Genomic DNA, 24,175 nt, shown 5'->3' with positions numbered 1-24,175 from the left:
AGTCCGCTTCCGGCCTCGCGGCGCGCACGCGCAATTGCTCGAGTGTTTTGACAGCTCTGGCCGGGAGGGGGCTTGTGTACCGAGTGTGGGCAGCGCGCCGCCTAGTGAAGAATGTCAGTAGGGGGAACCTGGGAAGCGAGGCCAAGCAGGAGCCCCTCCTGGCCCTGGCTGGTCCAGAGCAGCAGGTGAACAGCTGGGTATCTGGGTACTGGATGTCCACCGCTGCGGCCCCAAACCTGGCTGCCCTGGCGCGAGCACAAAAACGCCACCGAGCAGTTTAGGACTGGCTCCGGGGTAATCACATTAACTTGGGAATGGTGGAGAATCTTAACTCCCATACCAAGCTTGGTACTTGGAGAACTTGGGTACCCAGAAAGCTGGAGAGGGGGATGATTCAGGTAGAAGTCATAGGTAGCTTCACATTGTAGCCTGTGTGGACTGTGTTGTCTTAAGTATCTGTCTGAATTCTATTATGGGAATTCCTGCTTGAGAGCTTCGTTTTCTTCACTTTCTATTTTTCCTAAGCTGCCTCTTTTACAGCAGACACTGCATTATGTTGACCCTGTATAGCTGACCACTGTCACAAAAGCCCTAAATGGCGGTTTTTAACCGACCCTGCAGGATACTGACCTTTTCCTAACCTACCTAATAACTTCTTAATATTTTGCAAATAAACTCATTTAAAATGACTCATACTTTTCTCAACATCACAGTTAGAAAATAAAGACTACTCTTAAGCGTTTCACTAGTATTTTTTTTTTCTTTTTTTCTGAGCTGGGGACCGAACCCAGGGCCTTGCAGTTGCTAGGCAAGCTCTCTACCACTGAGCTAAGTCCCCAACCCCTTCACTAGTATTTTCATCCTTGTAATTCTCAATTTTGATTCTAGTTTATGAGCAGTTATTTAGAAAAGTTTTGGCCTGTCTTACTGTACCAATATGTATTTTTACCTTTACGAAGCAAGAAGTATTATTTAATTGAGTCTTTTATTTGAAGACAACAACATATAGTAACAATACTAAGTGATTTTTTTTCTCTTTTCTCTATCTTTAGCACCAATCTTTTATTTTAACCACAGTGAAACCTTGTGGTCTTTGATTTACTAAGTAGAGGATATAGATTGAATTGTATGTGAGTTGCTTTTTATCTCGAAGTGATTAAAATTACTAGCAGTGTTAGAAATTGTTTTAAGAGAGCTCCATCCCCCAGGCCTCTTTGAAGCTGTTGGCTTCTGCCCTGGTTTTTGCTTTGCTGCCATCCTTTTGGAGTTTATACAGCCCTGTAGTTGTCCTGCCAGTTCCACTCCTAGAAGACCAAACCTCATCTCCTTTTTGAAATGTCTCAGCAACCCTTCTTTATGTTTCTTGCAACTATTGTTAACAGGCTCTCTAGTTGCCGTGATCCTGTAAACCGAGATTTATACTTGATGGAAGTTTGTGCTTATGATGTACAGGCTCTGACAGGGGGTCAGCACATTGTTTGTCGACCACATAAGTCTGTGACATTTCTCTATCTTAGCATTCCTCTTACTGCTTGCTTCTTTTCTGTTATCTTTTGTGTCAGCCCTGTGTTTTCCTGAAAAAGTGTGGGATCATTGAGTCATAGATGTACACTTACCCATATACATGTGATTTTATGATTTTGTATGTTGTAATATAAATGTAAAATATGTTGTAATTATTAATGTAAAATAAGCTTGCTTAAACATATTTTCTCCTACTTTTCTGTCCTTTTTAAATAAGTGACTGTGTTAGGATTGAATCAGCTATAGTCAGATGTTCCTGCTCATAAAGTGTTCATCAGATTGAGTTTCTATATTTAGCATTTTAAAAATTAAAAGGAGATATTTTCAGAATAATTCAACAAATACACTGTATTTAAAATCATAAGTTCATTCCCTAATTATGAGTAACCACAGGGTTTGTTCACTTTTACTTTACTATACAAAGTTACTTTTAGTTAGTCAGCAGCCCTTCGTAGCTAGCAAGATTGATTAATCATGATCTTTCTTTTTTTCTAGAGTGTCTAGTGCTCTCAACTGATTTACATTATGAATTTTATTTAGGAGAACAGGGCCTGACCACTTTTTCTGTACCAGTCCCATTAGTAGATAGTTTAGCTTTGTTCAGGCTGAAAGGCAAAGCCATGGCTAGAATAGATTCTTAGAAGAAAAAATCTACAAATCATTCTAAATGAGTGCATTGTTTAGTGAGTAGGTTGATCTATTGATGAGAAAATTGGTCTTTCAAGTTAGTGTTTTGTCATCTGGTAACAAGTATTCACCTGCAAACTAGTTTTAGCCAAAGGCAGGTGATGTCTGGATTTCACCTACAGATTGCAGTTTGCATGCCTGACCTTAGGGTTTTCTGAAATGCTACAAACACTTCAAATTCTTATTTCAGTGTTCATCTGTGAAAGGAATAGTACTACATCACCTGTCCTTACATGTCTGTACTCCCTCCCCGCCCCCTTTCCTACCATCCTTCCCTCCTCCTCCCACCTCCCTCCCTCAGTTCTTCCATTCAAGTAAGATCTTACTTTGGAGCAAAGACTGTCTCACAACTCAGTCTGGTAGAGGCTGGACTTGAGCTGAGGGTCTTCCTGCTTTCCCTCCCACGTAATGCAGTAACAGTAACAGGCAAGTGCTAGTATGCTTGTCTTACAGTGCACATGTTTTTCATGTCTCTGGTATTTCTCCAGTTATATTCAGTACTGTTCTCTCGGGACACATACCCTTCTTGCTCTCCAGCTCTGAGTCTGGCTGTTCTGCCTTTCTGTATTGAGTCCAGAGCTTAATTTTGAAAGTACAGTGCTCCTCTGCCCCAGACTCTGTGTAAGAAAACCCAACCAGTGAAAAATTTATTCTTCATATTAAGTTTTACCCAGGTGCTCAATCCACACCAGTGCATTATGTACTTTTTCTGGATTTTACGTCAAACATTTGTTAAACATTCTGCCAATCCGAGCTCTGGTTATCAAAATACTAGACCACCACAGTTTTACTTGAAAGAGAATTCCAGCAGGAAATCTAATGCCAGGATAGAGCAGAAATAGTAGATAAAAGGTAAAAGCTAAACAAATCGCCTTGGAAATATGTACAGCATTTCCTTTGCTTGCTTGCTTGTTTGTTTTAGGTTTTGTTTGTCTGTTTAGACAGAGTCTCACTATGTAGCCCTGGTTGGCCTGGAAGTGCTATGTAGAGAAGGCTACCTTCAGACTCACAGAGATCCTACTGTTTCTGCCTCCTAAGTGGTGGCCTGTGTCCTGACACCCAGCTTCAGTATTTCTTCTTACACCCGTGTAGAGCAGAAGTCCGTACAAACCAGTCTAAGCCATCTAACACGTTTGTGTCATCAAAATAAAAAAGATACAATAAATGTAGAAAATCAACAGCCATATCCTGCTATTTGTTCTAAATTAAAAAAGAGCATAATAAATATTTATTACTTTAAAAGCTTTCAAATACATGGAAAGACTGAAATAGTTAAGTAATACCTAATATGTTTCCAATTAGTCTTTTTCACACCAATCAGATGTCTTTAAACACACACACACACACACACACACAAACACACACAAAATGAGAGAGAGAGAGAGGGAGAGAGAGAGAGAGAGAGAGAGAGAGAGAGAGAGAGGTATCTTTTGCCAAACTGAAGTTTCAGTTATTACGAGTATGTTATTGCAGTCTGTCTTTTCCAAGAACAAATCCATCCCTTACACAACTCCATCAATAAAACTAGAGACACCAACTAAAGAGTGTTATCTAACTCATACTTTGTATTCATTGTTTCTCTAGTAGTTTAATAATGTAATGAACAAACACATACTCATACAAGCCAGTCACCTTTCATGTGTTGGTTCTAATCTCTAGTTTAGAACTGTCCCAGCACTTTGGGAGGCAGAGGCAGGCAAATCTCTGTAAGTTTGAGGTCAGCCTGGGACAGCAGGGTTTCATGTAGCCTATATCCCAAAACAAAGCAGAATTTTCCTGGACCTGTCTCTGGTCATGTTACAGTCGACTTCTAGGTCTGGGTCAGTTCATCAGAGGGTATCTCAAAATCCTGATTCCTGGACTGTTTCTTAGTCACTGTCTCAGAAGTAATCCCAGGAAGAGCTAATGTATTCATCTGAAGTGCAGGATTCCAGGCCCCCATGATGGGGAATGCCAGACGGAGTGCAGAGCACAGACACACACGAAGGCAAAACATTCATGCTCAGAAAAGTAAATCTAAAATGTAACAAGGGAAATTAAAAAAAAAAGAGGAGACAAAGTCTTGCTGCATATCCCATGCTGATGTAGAGCTTGCCATCCTCTCAGCATCGTGCCCATTTTTCTTTCCTGAGTGTCTTGGAGCCCAGGCTGACCTTGAAGTTCTATGTAGCCTGAGATGTGACCCCCAGTCTTGACTTTGAGGGTGAAAACAGCACTGCTGTTATGCCTCTGTTTCTTAGTGCTCCTATTATGGGCTTGTCAAGAAAAGCTTGTTTTTGTTTCCTTTGTGCACGCTATAGCCCAGGGTGCCCTGCATTCACGAAATAGCCAAGGTTGGCACTGAACACGTAACTGCCTTTGGGCTAGGAAAGCTTTTGGTTTTATTTGAACTAGGGTCTCACCATATAGCTATGGCTGTATGTCCTACGTAACAGAGGTAGGATATCAATTATATACTCACTTTTAGTCCACGGTACAAGTTTATTCAGAAGACAAAATCCAGTCTGCTGTGTCACCATATGCTCTTTGGTCCACAAGTAGAACTTACTTGGCAATTTATGTCACTGCAAAGGGCAGTGCTCCAGGAAGTTCCAGGCTGGCACTGTCTTAGGTTATATCATTCAAGCCAGAAAAGCTCATAGCAAAAGTAATATGCGTCCATCAAGAAAGAATGTCAGAAACATGAGAGTAATTGTAGAAAATAGACCTTCACTGTATTTGCTTATTCATTTTTGTGTGTATGTAGGCATGTGTGTGCCGTAGTATACCTGTAGAAGTCTCTAATTCTACTATATGGATTCCAGGAAGGGAATTCAGGTCATTGGGCAGGAACCTTTACCCATCTCACCATCCCTGATATTAATTAATTTTTCATATATCCCCTTTGGGGAGGTCTATTTCTTATGACTACTTTATGTATCTTTCTTGAGAAATTTTGTTCATTCATCCTGTTAGATTAACACATTTCTCTTGCATTTAGCAATAGGAAACGGGAGTTGTGGAAATGGCTCAGCAGCTAAAATGCTTGCTGTGCAAACCAGAGGACTAGACTTTGAATACCTATCAACTCATGTAAACGTCATGTGATTATAATGGCCCACCTGTAATTCCAGAATCAAAAGTAAGAGACAGGCGACCCAGAGCAACCTGGCTAGCCAGACTGGCCCTATCTGCCATCAGGTCACCATATGCACACACAAAACATAGAAACATGAAAACTTGAAAGGGAATAAAAATAAAATAATTGCTTTGAAAAATGTTTTTCTTTTTTTTCACATCTTTATTAAATTAAATATTTCTTATTTACATTTCAAGTGTTATTCCCTTTCCAGGTTTCCAGGCCAACATCCCCCTAACCCCTCCCCCTCCCATTCTATATGGGTGTTCCCCTCCCAATCCTCCCTCCCTTACCATCCTTCCTCCAAGAATCCAGTTCACTGTGGGTCCAGTCTTGGCAGGACCAAGGGCTTCCCCTTCCACTGATGCCCTTACTAGGCTACTTATTGCTATCTATGCAGTTGGAGCCCTGGGTCAGTCCATGTATAGTCTTTGGTAGTGGCTTAGTCCCTGGAAGCTCTGGTTGATTGGCATTGTTGTTCATATCAGGTCTCAAGTTCCTTCAAGCTCTTTCAGTCCTTTCTCTGAATCCTTCAACAGGGGTCCCGTTCTCAGTTCAGTGGTTTCCTGCTGGCATTCACCTATATATTTGCCATGTTCTGTCTGTGTCTCTCAGGAGAGATCTATGTCCGGCTCCCGTCAGCCTGCACTTCTTTGCTTCATCTATCTTATCTAGTTTGGTGGCTATTATGTATGGGCCACATGTGGGGCAGGCTCTGAATGGGCGTTCCTTCAGCCTCTGTTCTAAATGGTGCCTCCCTATCCCCTCCCAAGGATATTCTTGTTCCGCTTTTAAAGAAAGCGTGAAGCATCTGCATTTTGGTCATCCTTCTTGAGTTTAATGTGTTCTGTGCATCTAGGGTAATTCGATCATTTGGGTGCACACCATGTGTGTTTTTCTGTGATTGGGTTACCTCACTCAGGATGATATTTTTTAGTTCCATTCATTTGCCTATGAATTTTATAGTCATTTTTTTGATAGCTGAGTAGTATTCCATTGTGTACATGTACCACATCTTCTGTATCCATTCCTTTGTTGAAGGGCATCTGGGTTCTTTCCAGCTTCTGGCTATTATAAATAAGGCAGCTATGAACATAGTGGAGCATGTGTCTTTGTTATATGTTGGAGCATCTTTTAGGTATATGCCCAAGAGAGGCATATCTGGGTCCTCAGGTAGTACAATGTCCAATTTTCTGAGGAACCTCCAGACTGATTTCCAGAATGGTGGTACCAGTCTGCAATCCCACTAACAATGGAGGAGTGTTCCTCTTTCTCCACATACTCTGCTGTTGCGAGAGTTTTTGATCTTAGCCATTCTGACTGGTGTGAGGTGAAATCTCAGGGTTGTTTTGATTTACATTTCCCTTATGACTAAAGACGTTGAACATTTCTTTAGGTGTTTCTCAGCCATTCGGCATTCCTCAGCTGTGAATTCTTTGTTTAGCTCTGAACCCCATTTGTAATAGGGTTATTTGTCTCCCTGCAGTCTAACTTCATGAGTTCTTTGTACATTTAGGATATAAGCCCTCTATCAGTTGTAGGATTGGTAAAGATCTTTTCCCAATCTGTTGGTTGCAGTTTTCTCCTAACAATAGTGTTCTTTGCCTTACAGAAGCTTTGCAGTTTTATGAGATCCCATTTGTCGATTCTTGATCTTAGAGCATAAGCCATTGGTGTTTTGTTCAGGAAGTTTTCTCCAGTGCCCATGTGATTGAGATTCTTCCCCTCTTTTTCTTCTATTAGTTTGAGTGTATCTGGTTTGATGTGGAGGTCCTTGATCCACTTGCACTTAAGCGTTGTTCAGGGCGATAAGAATGGATCGATCTGCATTCTTCTACATGCTGACCTCCAGTTGAACCAGTACCATTTGCTGAAAATGCTATCTTTTTTCCATTTGATGATGTTGGCTTCTTTGTCAAAAAAATCAAGTGACCATAGATGTGTGGGTTCATTTCTGAGTCTTCAATTCTATTCCACTGGTCTGTCTGTCTGTCTCTGTACCAATACCATGCAGTTTTTATCACAATTGCTCTGTAATCCTGTTTGAGTTCAGGATAGTGATTCCCCCGGAAGTCCTTTTATTGCTGAGGATAGTTTTAACTATCCTGGTTTTTTTGTTATTCCAGATGAATTTGGAAATTGTTCTGTCTAACTCTCTGAAGAGTTGGATTGGAATTTTGATGGGGATTGCATTGAATCTGTAGATTGCTTTTGGTAAAATGGCCATTTTTACTATATTAATCCTGCCAATCCATGAGCATGGGAGATCTTTCCATCTTCTGAGGTCTTCTTCAATTTCTTTCCTCAGTGTCTTGAAGTTCTTACTGTACAGATCTTTTACTTGCTTGGTTAAAGTCATTCCGAGGTACTTTATATTATTTGGGACTATTATGAAGGGTGTCGTTTCCCTAATTTCTTTCTCAGCTTGTTTCTCTTTTGTGTAGAGGAAGGCTACTGATTTATTTGAGTTAATTTTATACCCAGCCACTTTGCTGAAGTTGTCTATCAGCTTTAGTAGTTCTCTGGTGGAACTTTTTGGATCACTTAAATATACTATCATATCATCTGCAAATAGTGATATTTTGACTTCTTCTTTTCCAATCTGTATCCCCTTGATCTCCTTTTGTTGTCTGATTGCTCTGGCTAGAACTTCAAGAACTATATTGAATAAGTAGGGAAAGAGTGGGCAGCCTTGTCTAGTCCCTGATTTCAGTGGGATTGCTTCAAGTTTCTCTCCATTTAGTTTAATGTTAGTGACTGGTTTGCTGTATATGGCTTTTACTATGTTTAGGTATGGGCCTTGAATTCCAGTTCTTTCCAGGACTTTTATCATGAAGGGGTGTTGAATTTTGTCAAATGCTTTCTCAGCATCTAATGAAATGATCATGTGGTTTTGTTCTTTCAGTTTGTTTATATAGTGGATCACGATGATGGTTTTCCTTATATTAAACCATCCCTGCATGCCTGGGATGAAGCCTACTTGATCATGATGGATGATTGTTTTGATGTTCTCTTGGATTCGGTTTGCCAGAATTCTATTGAGTATTTTTGTGTCGATATTCATAAGGGAAATTGGTCTGAAGTTCTCTTTCTTTGTTGTGTCTTTGTGTGGTTTAGGTATAAGAGTAATTGTGGCTTCGTAGAAGGAATTCGGTAGTGCTCCATCTGTTTCAATTTTGTGGAATAGTTTGGATAATATTGGTACGAGGTCTTCTATGAAGGTCTGATAGAATTCTGCACTAAACCTGTCTGGACCTGGGCTCTTTTTGGTTGGGAGACCTTTAATGACTGCTTCTATTTCCTTAGGAGTTATGGGGTTGTTTAAATGGTTTATCTGTTCCTGATTTAGCTTCGGTACCTGGTATCTGTCTAGGAAATTGTCCATTTCCTGAAGATTTTCAAGTTTTGTTGAATATAGGTTTCTGTAGTAGGATCTGATGATTTTTTTAATTTCCTCTGTTTCTGTAGTTATGTCTCTCTTTTCATTTCTGATTTTGTTAACTTGGACACACTCTCTGTGTCCTCGAGTTAGTCTGGCTAAGGGCTTATCTATCTTGTTGATTTTCTCAAAGAACCAACTTTTGGTTCTGTTGATTCTTTCTATGGTCCTTTTTGTTTCTACTTGGTTGATTTCAGCTCTGAGTTTGATTATTTCCTGCCTTCTACTTCTCCTGGGTGTATTTGCTTCTTTTTGTTCTAGAGCTTTTAGGTGTGCTGTCAAGCTGTTGACATATGCTCTTTCCTGTTTCTTTCTGCAGGCACTCAGAGCTATGAGTTTTCCTCTCAGCACAGCTTTCATTATGTCCCATAAGTTTGGGTATGTTGTACCTTCATTTTCATTAAATTCTAAGAAGTCTTTAATTTCTTTCTTTATTTCTTCCTTGACCAAGTTATTATTGACTAGAGCATTGTTCAGCTTCCACGTATATGTGGGCGTTCTTCCCTTATTGTTACTGAAGACCAGCTTTAGGCTGTGGTGATCTGATAGTACGCATGGGATTATTTCTATCTTTCTGTACCTGTTGAGGCCCATTTTTTGACCAATTATATGGTCAATTTTGGAGAAAGTACCATGAGGTGCTGAGAAGAATGTATATCCTTTTGGTTTAGGATAGAATGTTCTATAAATATCTGTTAAGTCCATTTGGCTCATGACTTCTCTTAGTCAGTCTACGTCTCTGTTTAATTTCTGTTTCCATGATCTGTCCATTGATGAGAGTGGGGTGTTGAAATCTCCTATTATTATTGTGTGAGGTGCAATGTGTGTTTTGTGCTTTAGTAAGGTTTCTTTTACGTATGTAGGTGCTCTTGTATTTGGGGCATAGATATTTAGGATTGAGAGTTCATCTTGGTGGATTTTTCCTTTGATGAATATCAAGTGTCCTTCCTTATCTTTTTTGATGACTTTTAGTTGAAAATTGACTTTATTCGATATTAGAATGGCTACTCCAGCTTGCTTCTTCCGACCATTTTCTTGGAAAGTTGTTTTTCAGCCTTTCACTCTGAGGTAGTTTCTGTCTTTGTCTCTGAGGTGTGTTTCCTGTAGGCAGCAGAATGCAGGGTCCTCACTGTATATCCAGTTTGTTAATCTATGTCTTTTTATTGGTTAGTTGAGACCATTGATGTTGAGAGATATTAAGGAATAGTGTTTATTGCTTCCTGTTACATTCATATTTGGATGTGAGGCTATGTTTGTGTGCTTTTCTTCTCCTTGTTTTGTTGCCAAGACGTTTAGTTTCTTGCTTTTTCTAGGGTGTAGCTTGCCTCCTTATGTTGGGCTTTACCATTTATTATCCTTTGTAGTGCTGGATTTGTAGAAAGATATTGTGTAAATTTGGTTTTGTCTTGGAATATCTTGGTTTCTCCATCTATGTTAATTGAGAGTTTTGCAGGTACAGTAACCTGGGATGGCAGTTGTGTTCTCTTAGGGTCTGTATGACATCTGTCCAGGATCTTCAGGCTTTCATAGTCTCTGGCGAGAAGTCTGGTGTGATTCTGATAGGTCTGCTTTTATATGTTACTTGACCTTTTTCCCTTACTGCTTTTAATATTCTTTCTTTATTTTGTGCATTTGGTGTTTTGACTATTATGTGTCGGGAGGTGTTTCTTTTCTGGTCCAATCTATTTGGAGTTCTGTAGGCTTCTTGTATGTTTATGGGCATCTCTTTCTTTAGGTTAGGGAAGTTTTCTTCTATGATTTTGTTGAAGATATTTACTGGTCCTTTGAGCTGGGGGTCTTCACTCTCTTCTATACCTATTATCCTTAGGTTTGATCTTCTCATTGAGTCCTGGATTTCCTGTATGTTTTGAACCAGTAGCTTTTTCCGTTTTACATTATCTTTGACAGTTGTGTCGATGATTTCTATGGAATCTTTTGCTCCTGAGATTCTGTCTTCTATCTCTTGTATTCTGTTGTTGATGCCTGTATCTACGGCTCCTTGTCTCTTCCTTTGGTTTTCTATATCCAGGGTTGTTTCCATGTGTTCTTTCGTGATTGCTTCTATTTCCATTTTTAATTTTTTCAATTGTTTGATTGTGTTTTCCTGGATTCTTTCAGGGATTTTTGTGATTCCTCTCTATTGGCTTCTACTTGTTTATTTATGTTTTCCTGCGTTTCTCTAAGGGAGTTCTTCATGTCTTTCTTGAAGTCCTCCAGCATCATGATCAAATATGATTTTAAATCTAGATCTTGCTTTTCTGGTGTGTTTGGATATTCCGTGTTTGCTTTGGTGGGAGAATTGGGCTCCAATGATGCCATGTAGTCTTGGTTTCTGTTGCTTGGGTTCCTGCACTTGCCCCTCGCCATCAGATTATCTCTGGTGTTACTTTGTTCTGCTAATTCTGATAGTGGTTAGACTGTCCTATAAGCCTGTGTGACAGGAGTGTTGTACACCTGTTTTCCTGTTTTCTTTCAGCCAGTTATGGGAACAGAGTGTTCTACTTTCGGGCGTGTAGTTTTTCCTGTCTACAGGTCTTCGGCTGTTCCTGTTGGCCTGAAGAGTTCCTGTGTGTTTCTGTGAGTCAGAAATGTGGGCCGAGTGTAGTCTCTTCTGGTTTCCCAGGCTTGTCTCCCTCTCTGAAGGTTTAGATCTCCCTCCCACGGGATTTGGGTGCAGAGAGCTGTTAATCCAGTCCCTTTAGGTTCCGGCGGTGTCTGGGGCGCAGGGGGTCTGCAGCTCCAGTGCACTTATCTACCGTTTCCCAGAGGCCGTATACAGTTTCCTCTTGGGCCAGGGATGTGGGCTGGGGTAGGCAGTGTTGGTGGACTCTCCCGCTCTGCAGTCTCAGGAGTGCCCACCTGACCAGGCGGTGAGCTCTCTCTCCCTCGGGGTTCAGGAGCAGTGGGCTTCGGGCAGGGCTCAGCGAAGTTTGGAATCCAGCTAGAAACCAGAAGTGTCCGGTCCTAGAGGAATTTTGCCTCTGTTTGTCCTGAGTTCACCAGGCAGGTCGCTTGCAGCAGAAAAGTTGGTCTTACCTGTGGTCCCGAGGCTCAAGTTTGCTCTCGGGGTGTTGCTTATGAGCTCTCCACTAGGGCAGCAACCAGGAGGGCCTGCGCTGCCCTTTCTGGGATCCCCCCGTGCACCGAGGTCCCAGATGGCGTTTAGTGTTTTCCTCTGGCGTCAGAAATGTGGGCAGAGTGTAGTCTCTTCTGGTTTCCCAGGCTTGTCTCCCTCTCTGAAGGTTTAGCTCTCCCTCCCATGGGATTTGGGTGCAGAGAGCTGTTAATCCAGTCCCTTTAGGTTCTGGCGGTGTCTCGGGTGCAGGGGGTCTGCAGCTGCAGTGCACCTATCTACGGTTTCCCAGAGGCTGTATACAGTTTCCTCTTGGGCCAGGGATGTGTGCAGGGGTGGGCAGTATTGGTGGTTTCTCCCACTCTGCAGTCTCAGGAGTGCCCCATTCTACTCTTTTTGAATTTAAAATGTACTTTGGATTATGCTCATGACCTTATGAAACTGCAAACCTTCTGTAAGATAAAGGACACTATTATTAGGTCAAAATGACAACCAACAGATTGGGAAAAGATTTTTACGAATCCTACATCTGATAGAGGGCTAATATCCAAAATATACAAGTAATTAAAGAAGTAGATTCCAGAGAGCCAAGTAACCCTATGAAAAAATGGGGTATAAAGTTAAACAAAAAATTCTCAGCTAAGGAATAGCGAATGGCTGAGAAGCACCTAAAGAAATGTCCAATATCCTTAGTCATCAGGGAAATGCAAATCAAAACATCCCTGAGATTCTACCTCACACCAGTCAGAATGGCTAAGATCAAAACTCAGGTGACTGTCTAGAATGTGGAGAAAGAAGAATGCTCTTCCACTCTTGGGGGGACTGCAAAATGGTATAACCACTCTGTAAATCATCTGGAGGTTCCTCAGAAAACTGGATTATGCACTCCCTGAGGACCCAGCTATACCACTCCTGGGCATATACCCAAAAGATGCTCCAACATACAACAAAGACACATGCTCCCTCCACTATGTTCATAGTAGCCTTATTTATAGTAGCAGAAGCTGAAAAGAACCCAGATGCCCTTCAACAGAGGAATGGATTCAAAAAATGTGGTACATCTACACAATGGAGTACTACTGAGCAATCAAAAACAATGACTTCATGAAACTCATAGGCAAATGGATGGAATCAGAAAATATCATCCTGAGTGAGGTAACCCAATCACAGAAAAACACGCATGGTATGCACTCACTGATAAGTAGATATGAGCTGAAAAGCTCGAATTACCCAAGATGCAATCCACAGGACACAGGAAGGATGATCAAAATGTGGATGTTTCCACTCCTTCTTAAAAGGGGGAAAATATCCATAGGAGGGGATATGGAAGCAAAATTTAGAGCAGAGACTGAAGGAATAACCATTCAGAGCTTGCCCCACATGTGGCCCATATATATATATATATATATATATATATATATATATATATATATATATATACAACCACCAAAACTAGTTAAGATTGATGAAGCTAAAAAGTGCATGCTGAAAGGGACTGGATATAGATCTCTCCTGACAGACGCAACCAGAGCATGTCCAATACAGTGGTGAATGCTAGCAGCAAACCATTGAACTGAGAACGGGATCCCTTTGCAGGAATTAGAGGAAGGATTGGAAGAGCTAAAGGGGCTTGCAATCTCAGAAAAACAACAATGCCAACCAACCAGAGCTTCCAGGGACTAAACCTCTACCGAAAAACTATACATGGACTGACCCAAGGCTCCAACTGCATATGTAGCAGAGAATAAACTTGTTGGGGCACCAGGGGAAGGGGAAGCCTTTGGTCCTGCCAAGGTTGGACTCCCAGTGCAGGGGAATGTCAGGGAGGGAGGAAGAACAAGGTGGGGTGGATGTGGGAGGGTAACACCCTATGAGGCAGGGATAGGGGGCTTATGGACAGGAAACTGGGAAAGGGAATAACATTTGAAATGTAAATAAAGAAATATATCCAATAAAAAAAGAACAAGCCAACTAAACAACCGAAAAAAATGGCATCTTTTTATGAACAGAATGTTTTATAAAGAGAAAAATATTTGCCAAAGTTTGAATCATACAGAAATTCTTAAAATCTAGACCAAATGTAACATTCTAGTTGTGGGAAAGGCTTACATTTTTCAGTTTCTATGTGGTTTTTGTTTTGTTTTGAGGAACTTTTGATGAAGGAGATCTAAGTATATTCAATATGTAAAAGATACAAGTATACTTACTTCACCTGAAGATCAGGGATGGACTGTGAAACCCACCCATTTAGTTCCCTTCGATATTATTTCAAAGTACTCAATTACACAAACTTAGATTTTATATTAATGCAGCTGATTGCTTATGAAACAAAACAATTTAAAAAACATTCTTCCTCCCCTAAGTTCAGAGCACTTTCTACCCCTCATACCTCCACAAGCACAAGGCACAGAGGTGGTACACAAACATGTAACATGCAGGCAAGTACACAAAACTAAACAGTCACGCACTCATGAAACACACACACACACGCACGCACGCACGCACACACGCACACACGCACGCACGCATGCACACTCTACCTCTTGAGATCTTCTGGCCTTCCCCATCCTCTGATGAAAAGTTTGGTGAGGAGAAGTCTCCGGTATAGGATATCTAACTTGCTTACACCCATGAGTGCCAAGCAGCATCTAGAAGTAAAATTTAAAATTAATTGAAAATATTTTTACTTGCCATCAAGGCAGCAGGCCAACTTTCTAACCACTTATTTGAATACCAGGCAAAATTAAAGACTGAAGAGTAAATTCCGGAATCTGTCCCTGTAGAAACATAGTAGGAGATTTAGAAGAACTGGGATATAAAGTAGAGAAATGAAGAGTCTAAAGCCTAACTAAACGATGAATTCTTCATCTTAAGTGCAGGGGTGACTTAAGGAGCTAGTGTGTTGGAAAGCAAGATTAACCTATGATACCCACACAGTACTGTAGTATTAGCCAGGCACTATTTAATTTACCACACAACTACATGTTCTTATTTAAGCTATACAAGGACACTTGAAAAAGATTGCCTGAGTTATACAGAGGAAACTGAGGCACAGAGAAAACAGCTATTTATCCTAAGCCACATTGCATGTATGGAAAGGACCAAACTTCAACTTCAGGGATAATAAAATGTTCAAGATTTAGCAGGCTCACCGTACTAACTCTTTAACAGTGAACAAACAGTAAGTAGTACCTCGAGTTGGATACTGTTTACTTCTAAATATTTTTCCTTTCCCCTTTTTTCCTTTTTAGTTTTTTCAAGACAGGGTTTCTCTGTGCAGCCCTGGCTGTTCCGGAACTCGATCTACAGACCGAGCTGGCCTCAAATTCAGAGATCCCCCTGCTTCTGCCTCCTGAGTGCTGAGATTAAAGGTGTGTGCCGCCATCACCCAGCTTATTTCTCAAACATTGCTCAGAAAATTTTAATATCTAGCTCAACCTTTCCCAATTAAAAGATGTCACTGAGGCAGAGTTCTTGCTTAACAGGCATGAAACCCCAGGTTCGATCCCCAACACTATAAAAATAAAGATAAAGTTCAGATATGTATGGATGACACATGATTCAGATTAAACTTTAACTGTACAGATATATGATATGAAACATTACATTTGTATCAATAAACTTTAATATTTATTTCTTCAAAAAAATTGAATGACTTCTACCTGGACTTTGCGTTTTGATACATTGAAAAGTTCAATTTAATGTTTTCCTTCCTTAGGGCAAGGGCCTCAAGCAGTACAGTCTGTATTCAACTCACTATGTAACGGAGGTCACCCCTGAACTCCTGATCCTCTATCTCTGCCTGCCAAGCTCTGGGTTATAGGTACGAACCACTACACTCAGGTTTGCTTTGCCTTGTTCTTTTTGAGATAATATCTACCTCTGTAGTCCAAGGTTGTTGGTAGCTTGGGGATTGGCCTCAAATTTGTGGCATTTCTTTTGCTTCAGCTCTCCCAATCTTAGAATTTCAGGCAACATTCCTGAATGCCTTAAGTTTTCCTTGAATAGTATACAGTGTAACCCACCATCAACTGGACAGACACTGGACCAGCAAAGCAAGTTGTTCCCACTGCTTCACAATTCTCACAACCAGGAATTTTTACTGGATACCTGTTTTCCTTAGGCTATCCCAAAAACTGTCAAGCCCACAGCTTTGCATTAAGCCTATTTCTGCCCACGTCTTTCCAGTGATAGATAGCCCTGGGTGTATAGTTCCTGCTGTCTGAACACCACAATATTAAATCAGAATTACTTTTGTGACGATCTCCTTCTCCAAGCAAACATAGCACTGCTGGCAGCATGCTGCTGTAACCAATGAATTTTTGTTTCTAAATGACGTATCTGTACTTCCTTTGTCTTAAAAGTTTTCACTAGTAACTTGATGTGCCATGTTTGGTTGATATGTATAGGCAGACTGCCCTTTTCTGAAGAGAAAAGAAGTAGATGAAGCTGGGGGAGGCAGGCATGACCCGGGACAGACAGACTGCATTCAGGATATAATATAATGAGAGAACTTTAAAAAGTTTTCACTTGTCTCAGTCTCCTTGGATACATCTATCACAGTGCACACATCTGGGTTGTAATCACCTGTGTAATCCCAAATAAATTCACAGAGTGTCTCTTGTAAAATGAAAACGAACAACGCTTCTCATGTGACATCGTTCATTTGAATTTCCTGTAAAATGCTTCCAGTTAAATGTATAAAACAAACTTTGGTGTTGGGCTGGAGAGATGGCTCAGCGGTTAAGAGCATTGACTGCTCTTCCAGAGGTCATGAGTTCAATTCCCAGCAACCACATGGTGGCTCACAACCATCTGTAATGAGATCTGGTGCCCTCTTCTGGCCTGAAGTCACATATGCAGGCAAAGGCTATATATAAAGAAAACCTTGGTGTACTTAACAAATCTCTTGTTTAAGTATTCAATTGGAATCCATTTTCTTTTGCAAAATTTCAAATCCTTCAACAACTATTTAAAATATATTTTGCTTTACCAATCTGAACGCACACAACTAGGTTAGTTTTTTATTTCTTTATTTCTTACGAAATAAAGGCCAAGGTGGCTTTGTGACGCAGCTGGAGCTGGGGGAAAGCTGAAGCTCGCGCTCTACCAGCCCTCTTCTGCCACGGCCGTGGGAATGGACAGATCTACCCATGTGCGGAAAGCCAGCCGGCCATGACAACGACCAACATCACCACCACAACCGCAACCGTGGCTCTCAGTCTCATCCTTTACTGCCCAACTACACTTCTCCAACCGCAACCAGTTTACAACCATGACGTCCGCCAGTGAAGGGCACTTTGATGCTTATGAGGCACTGGATCTTACAGAATTTGGCAAAAACCAGCCTTGGTGGCGCAAGCTTTTCGGGCATGAGAGTCGGTCTTCAGGTGAGAAGTATAACATGGCGACCCAGCTCCTCATTGGAGGCGTCACTGGCTGGTGCACTGGCTTCATATTCCAGAAAGTTGGAAAGCTGGCTGCCACAGCAGTGGGAGGGGGCTTTTTTCTCCTCCAGCTTGCAAACCATACTGGCTATGTCAAAATTGACTGGACTCGAGTAGAGAAGGACATGAAAAAAGCCAAGGAGCAGCTGACGATTCGGAAGAGCGCCCAAATACCAACTGAAGTCAAGAGCAAAGCCGAGGAGATGGTGTGCTTTGTAAAGAAGAATGTTTTAGTTACTGGAGGATTTTTTGGAGGCTTTCTGCTCGGTATGGCATCCTAATGGGTATCGCTTCACTTCCACAGTTCACCAGCCTCAACACTCCATCCTAGGAAAATCCAGACTCTTCCTCCTCTTCAGGCCCTCCTCTCTATTGTAAATCTGAACCGCATCCATAGGCATCTTGCCCATGCAATTTTACACAGGCTTTTGTGGGCTTGACAAGCAAAGGGGGAAGTATGCTCTCCATCTGGAGGCCAACAAGAACGGTCCTTTTGCTGTGTGTACAATCTGCCCTAAAACATCTTTAAGACCTGTCCCTAGCAGTTGAGCTGGAAGAGCGACGCACAATTACCTTACTATGCTCTTCATGGAAAGGAACTGAATATATTTGACTTTGAGCACGGGAAGAAAGAAAACACAGCAGGGACAGTTGTGGGAGTACCATGTACTAGCCAGCTACTTTAGGGGAACAGTCTCCTTACAGAATTTTACAAGTAAATTGATTAATGCTTTCTTTTCCTCTTGCCAGTTACCCCAATAAACTATAATTATAATAGTTATCTTACTTAATGACTCAGAAGTGTGACACTTCAAAAAGGGCCATAACTTAAATACTAGGATCTATTTTTTGGGTCCTTTTTTGGAAGGGGGTGGTTGGGGTGCCCCTAGGGCCTTGCTCATACTAGGCAAGGGCTATTCCTGAGCTATAGTCTCAACCTTTTGGGTACTTTTTATTTTGAGAGAAGATCTTACTAAATTTCTCTAGCTGGCCTAGTACTTGGCATCCTCATTTATCAGCTTCCTGAAGAGGTGGGATTACAGGCCCAAGCCACCAGGAACAGCTGCCCCAGGACCTTAAGAAAGAACTGAAGAACACACCTCTTGAGTCTACTTTGCCCCTTCTCAATCTTCTCATTTGCCTTTTCCTCCAGGAATAGGTTACAAGGACCTATCTAATTGTGTTTTGTGCATCAGGGCCTCGTCTTCTTCAATCAAATATCAGCTGTGTGAAATTCTCATCTAGACGCTTCAGTGGAGAAGAATCTGCTTTGGGGTCTTAGGTTTGGGGTACAATTTGTATACTTGCAACTTTAGGATTTATTCACATTTTGTCCTTTGTCAGCAGAGGACACACTCAGCTCTGGGAGGCTATCCACAGTTCTTCATCTCACACTGACTTTGCTCTCTCCATACAACTCAAAACCGGCAGACTTCTCCATACGGGGGGAGAGTACACCCTGGGAGTCTAACACCTCTGCAGAAAGGGCGAGTGTGTGAGTGCAATTGATGTTTCCATTTTCTGTTGACTAGAAAGAAAAATCATGGGTCCAGCCCAAACTCGACACTGTGAGTGCCAGAAAACAATGACCTTAAAGACCAACCTTGGAAACTGTATGCTACATGGGAAGAAGAAACTAACTGTACTTTTCAGCTTTTGAGTATAGGTTTAAACCTTTAATACCCGGATAAAATCTTCATATTTCCACCAGAGGGGAATAGAGAACCCATACAAATTCAAAATAACAACAAACCATACCAAAACAACAGACTCCATAGACCTGAGGAACCACTTGTTTATAAGCCAACTGGCTCTTTACAGTGTGTTTAAATCATGTTTCTATTCTTCCATTCACTTACACCTCCTTTGCACAGTAAATTCGCCATTAGTACTTTGTGTTTCATTTATTAAACAAAGGTAAATGAAAATTGGTTTTCATGTTTTTCTTTTTGAAACCGGATCGCATGTAATCCAGGCTGACCTCAAACTTCTAATCATTACCTCCACCTTATACGACTGGAAGATTTTCTTAAATGTTATAATCCCCATATCTCCACTATATACATATTCTACTAAAACAATTATTAAAATCATTTAAGTCAGTGTATTCTTTACCCAATTAACAAAATCTAGGGCTGGTGAGAAGACTCAGTAGTCCTTAAAAGCACTGGCCACCATGCCTGATACCTCTTTGATCCCCAGGGCATACATGTTTGAAAGGAGAACTGACTTCTGTAAGTTGTCCTCTGGCCTCCACTTACACACCACAACATGTGTTTATACATACATACACAAGATAAAATAATGTTCCATACTGCCAATGAGCTCAGGTCTTTTAATATATGGGGTAGGATGGACTTATATTTTAACAAAATATAACTCTAAATGATGAACAGTTATTATGGTTTGGTTCTGAAATGTCCTCTGGGTGTGCTAAAGACTTGGTGCTCAGTTTATAGGGAGGCGGCTCAACCTTATGAAGTGGTTTAGTTCCTGGGTATGTGTGCTTGAGGTATATCAAGAGCCTGGGTCTCTTCTGTGTGTCCTTGTATCTATCTCCCTCCTTCTCGGTCCATGACTGGAAAGGACCTTCTCTGGCACACATTCTGGGTCATGATGTTCTTCCTTGCTACAGGCCTAAAAGCAAAGCCATCTAATGAACACTAACTCTGAAACCCTGAGCCCAGATAACCTTTTTGTGGTAGTTTGAATAAAAATGACCCCATAGGCTCATATATTTGAATACTTGGATCCTAGCTGGTAGAACTATTTGGGAAGATTAGGAGGCTTGCATAGCCTTGTTAGAGGTGTATCACTGGAGGTGGGCTTTGAGGTTCCAAAAACCTACATCATTCCCAGTTAGTTTACTTTGCCTCATCATTGCTGACGAGGATGTGAGCTCTTAGCTACTGTTCTAGCACCATACCTGCCTGCTGCCACATTCTCACCACAATAGTCACTGACTCACCTTCTGAAACTATACCCCCCAAATAAACTCTTCTAGAAGTTGCCTTGGTCATGGTGTTTCCATTGTACTAGAAAAATGTTTAATTTCTTTCTTTCGGTTTAGGTTGGTTTTTGAGGTATTTTGTCACAGAGACAGGAAGCTAACATTGATTCAAATATTTTACTACTTTGATCTTTTGTAATGGTTCATATACTCATTACTCATATTTTTGTCTTTCTCTAGTATCATACACTAGGATGATTCACTTTTGGAATATCCATTCATGATGACACTAAATCAATTCTATGTGAGGAAACAAAACCCAAATATTCTCCAACAGGAAACAGTAAGGTATCCAAGAACTATTTGACTTCTTTTTTTCTTTGTTTGTTTGTTTGTTTGTTTGTTTGTTTCAGACAAGTTCCCTCTACACAGCTCTGGCTGTCCTGGGACTCACTATATAGATCAGGCTGGCTTCAAACTCAGAGATCTGTCTCTGACCCATGTGTTTTAAAGGCAAATGCCAACATGCCAAGAGCACTTTTTAAAAATTACATTAATTTCTGCGTGTGGATTGAAGCACATAATGACAAAGAATTATCAATCATTTTGTAATGAATAATATTCACTATATAGCAAATTGTTCAGTCCTTTTGTTTTTAAACCCAAGACAACAAAATTTTCCCAAGTTACTTTGTTTTCTTATGTAATAAACCACTTCAAGGCTAGAGGCAGCATATTCCCTTGCTATATTTACCTACTAGCAACAATTCACAGGTAAAGAACAGATATCGAACACATACAGAGCTTATTATGTATTTGGTTTTCAAATTTGGTATTATTGTTAAATCCCATTTCAGTCTCAGAACAGTAAAAAATGAATTTCTGAATCTCTAAATGATATAGTTCCTTCTTTTTGGGGGTGTGTGTGTGTGTATGTGTGTGCTGCGTGTATATAGATTTAGATGCCAGTTACATCATTCAGATGGTGGGAGTAGTATAGACACATGCATCAGTGACCAGCCTTTTACAAAAGTGCTGCTGCCTTCTACTCAGATCCTCCTGCTTGTATAAAAAGTGCTGTTACCCACTGAGCTATTCCCATATCCTCTAAGAAAATCTTTCTATGCAGAGCTGGCTACGTTCAGAATATCCAGAACTATGAATCTTCTAAGTTGGGATAAAGACAACATCAGTTTACATTAAAGTGCCATCTGGAGCTATTCCAGATACTAAAAGCCCTGAGGTCAAGTAAGACACCAGCAAGATCCTGTAGAAGTAGCAGCCAATTTTAAAGCACCAAGCAAGATGGATACAAGGGCCATCTATGTTTTTAAATAGCAAGTGTAAAGGGGAGAAATAAAGTGGAACAAAAATAGGAGTGCAATGACAGTGCCAAGGAACAGAATGTCTTTCCTAGAAATAAGCTTTATTGCCAACATGGCACTCACCATCTACTAATATTACTCTATCTAGTATTTTTTAATCTATTACTTTGATATCTAAGTATATAAACAAACATTACTTTTCTTCATAGATTGTTTTGTTTTTGAGACTGGGATTCTCTGTGTAGCCCTGGCTTGCCTCTAAGTCATAGAAAGTATCCTCCCTCTGCTTCCCCCGTGTGCTACTGCTGCGTGGTTCTTCCTACACTTTTAAGTGTGTGTACCTCAAAGGCATAAGTAAATTTCAAAATTGTCATCGTGGTGAGAAACCCATTCCTGCAAGCTGTCCTCACATGCTCTATAGTACCTGTGTACTGCAAAATAACTTTTTAACAAAATATTTTTCCTTTTTTTATTGGATATAAAATAATTTTTTAATCTACCCATGTACATTAACTTCCCTCTTACCCACCTCCAAAGAGACCTAATTTTCGTTTCTTTTAAATGTGTGAGTATTTGCCTGCATGTATGTATGTGCCTAATGCTTGTTGAAGTCTGAAGGGGGGCATCAGATCCCTAGAATTGGATGACAGTTACTATTTAGATGCGGGGAATTGAATTCTGATTCTCTGCCAGAGCCATAAGTGCTTTTAACCTCTGGATCATCTCACCAAACCATTTCACACTTTAAAATCACACACATACATACATACACACACACTCACAGAAAAAGTGTCAGCTACCCTTAGGTAACTAATTCAATTACTTTTATACTGAAGAAGAGTAGGAAAATAAGTGTTTGGGAAGGATGTAAGTATCATTCAAGAAAAACCAACAAGGGGTTGGGTGTACAACTCAGTTGATAATTTTCCTATGAGCATTTGAAAGGCTTAGTTCAATCGCTAGCATCGTCAGAAGAGAAAAGGAGGTGCAGTTGAGGCACACATAGCCAACAAGTCCCATGTTTTTGATTAACACATTCAGAAAGGTTCAATACCTTCAACTTTTGCTCTTATTGGATGGGCTACTTAAAAAGAAACAAAAAACAAACAAAAACTGCTTTCCTCCCCATGTTTGCTTTGATTGCTACTTATACATTCTGAGAAATGAGTTTATTTAGACATCAGGACTTGTCTATGTACTCTCTGAATGTGTTTTTGTTGTCTGAAGTCATCACTTGGAGACTGTAATGGAAGGACCTGAGTTCTCCACTAGCTGTGTGACCTTGAGCCACCTCAACTGTAAGGTGGAAAACTATGCTTGTCCTAATGCGGAGCTACAAACGATTTCATTTAGATACACACTAAATGCTTGCTCTTCTATTAAGAAATCTGAGAAGTTATTCTTGGTATTCTGTTTACAGGAAACCTGGTGGTAAACAGCACAGGTTTTGCTGTCAGAGGAGTCCTGCTTCTTGAATTCAAGCCACTGTTGGTTTGCTGTGCAGCCCTCAGCAATCTACTAATTCTCTAAGCCATTCACTTCTTTGTCTACCTGTGTCAATTCTTCTCCCCTTTAGAAAACCATTGTAGGGATGAAATGAGGGGACCATGTAAGATTTCTTTCAACATACACCACATTCTGTTTGATGGAATGTTAAATATTTTTTGTTCTATTCTATAAGTGCCAAAAATTGTGCCAATGTCCAGGGATCAAAAAAGATAACCACGACACAGGAAGCATATTGTGGTTTAAAAAGTACTTTATTTTCCAATTACACAAATCTGCATTTCTGTTACTATAAATAAATCTGCAGTACTGGATACAATGAAGTGTCTAATAATCAGGACTGGATTCGGAGGATAAATAACAGTCAAGTTTAACTGTTCTCTAGTAGGCTACACATTAGATGATCATAAATGAAAGATCTAAGGAGAAGTGATGGCAATACCACATAACAGAGAACTCTTGAGCAGGACAAACCCTAAGCGCTCATATGAATTCAAGAATTGAGTCTGGGTCCCAACTCTGAGAGGTAACAGGTAACTTATCTCGACCCCAGGTCATAATAACATAGACATGTGTCTGTTTTACACATCTCCTAGGATAGATGTGATCCAATGAAATCACAGGACAATGTTATCTTCAGTTAAGAAAACATGAGACACACAATGACTTCTGGCACCAATTAGGTGACAAGGCCAATGGCAGGGAAAGCGACTAGGAAGTAAACAGCATCTGAGTCGGTTGAGTGTTTAGGATTTTCACATTGAAAGTAGCGGCGGGTTCGAGCTATGCAGGCGTTGTTGAGGGACTGTATTGCAAAGCTGAGCCTCCAGGGCCTGGAACCAGCGAGGTAGGAGCAGCTTCTTACCATCTCAACCTAGACACTCAGTCCCCTCAAGTGAGGAGCCAGCAGGGCAACAGCAGCTGTCTGCCATCAGCCCAGACGCCTAGTCCCTTCAAGTACAGACCCATCAGAGGAACAGTGGCTAGCTGCCATCAATCCCATCCCTCAGTCCCATCCTTCAGGTGAGGCGCCGCGGGCCAGCAGGATTCGTTCTCAAGGGTCCCCAATGCCTTCCCTCAGACCGGGACACTGCTGCACTCATGCC

The 24,175-nt window shown here is 40.8% G+C and overlaps 1 protein-coding gene and 1 long non-coding RNA gene across 4 annotated transcripts; both read left to right on the top strand.

Annotated features, from left to right (window-relative positions):
* The first annotated feature begins 40 nt into the window (after positions 1-40).
* LOC147996227 (uncharacterized) lies at positions 41-23,378 on the top strand. 2 transcript variants are annotated; one of them, XR_015674452.1, is made up of 5 exons: positions 41-185; positions 15,093-15,212; positions 15,560-15,664; positions 20,479-20,586; positions 22,984-23,378. It is a non-coding gene; the product is annotated as an uncharacterized LOC147996227 (long non-coding RNA). The 2 variants fall into 2 exon arrangements; XR_015674455.1 differs by lacking the exon at positions 15,093-15,212.
* Positions 16,915-19,216, top strand: Fundc2-ps1 (FUN14 domain containing 2, pseudogene 1). Of its 2 annotated transcripts, none has more exons than XM_087640358.1 (2): positions 16,915-17,555; positions 18,442-19,216. In XM_087640358.1, exons 1-2 carry the CDS (start codon positions 17,117-17,119, stop codon positions 18,531-18,533), a joined length of 531 nt encoding a protein of 176 aa, XP_087496484.1. In that variant the 5' UTR covers positions 16,915-17,116; the 3' UTR covers positions 18,534-19,216. The 2 variants fall into 2 exon arrangements, 1 of the variants encoding a protein (XP_087496484.1); XR_015674449.1 differs by having other exon boundaries at positions 16,922-18,003.
* Positions 23,379-24,175: the final 797 nt, after the last annotated feature.

This window comes from Rattus norvegicus, chromosome 2 (assembly GCF_021556685.1).
Source record: "Rattus norvegicus strain SHRSP/BbbUtx chromosome 2, alternate assembly SHRSP_T2T, whole genome shotgun sequence".
NCBI classification, from domain to species: Eukaryota; Metazoa; Chordata; class Mammalia; order Rodentia; family Muridae; genus Rattus; species Rattus norvegicus.
This window is presented reverse-complemented; position numbering and strand designations above follow the sequence as displayed.

Bases quoted from the DNA above. Each gene is read 5' to 3' on its own strand.
- Fundc2-ps1 (XM_087640358.1), top strand. From the start codon at position 17,117: ATGACGTCCGCCAGTGAAGGGCACTTTGATGCTTATGAGGCACTGGAT. The intron at 17,556-18,441 runs GTATGGCATCCT...CTTTTCCTCCAG, and splicing joins TTTTGGAGGCTTTCTGCTCG to GAATAGGTTACAAGGACCTA.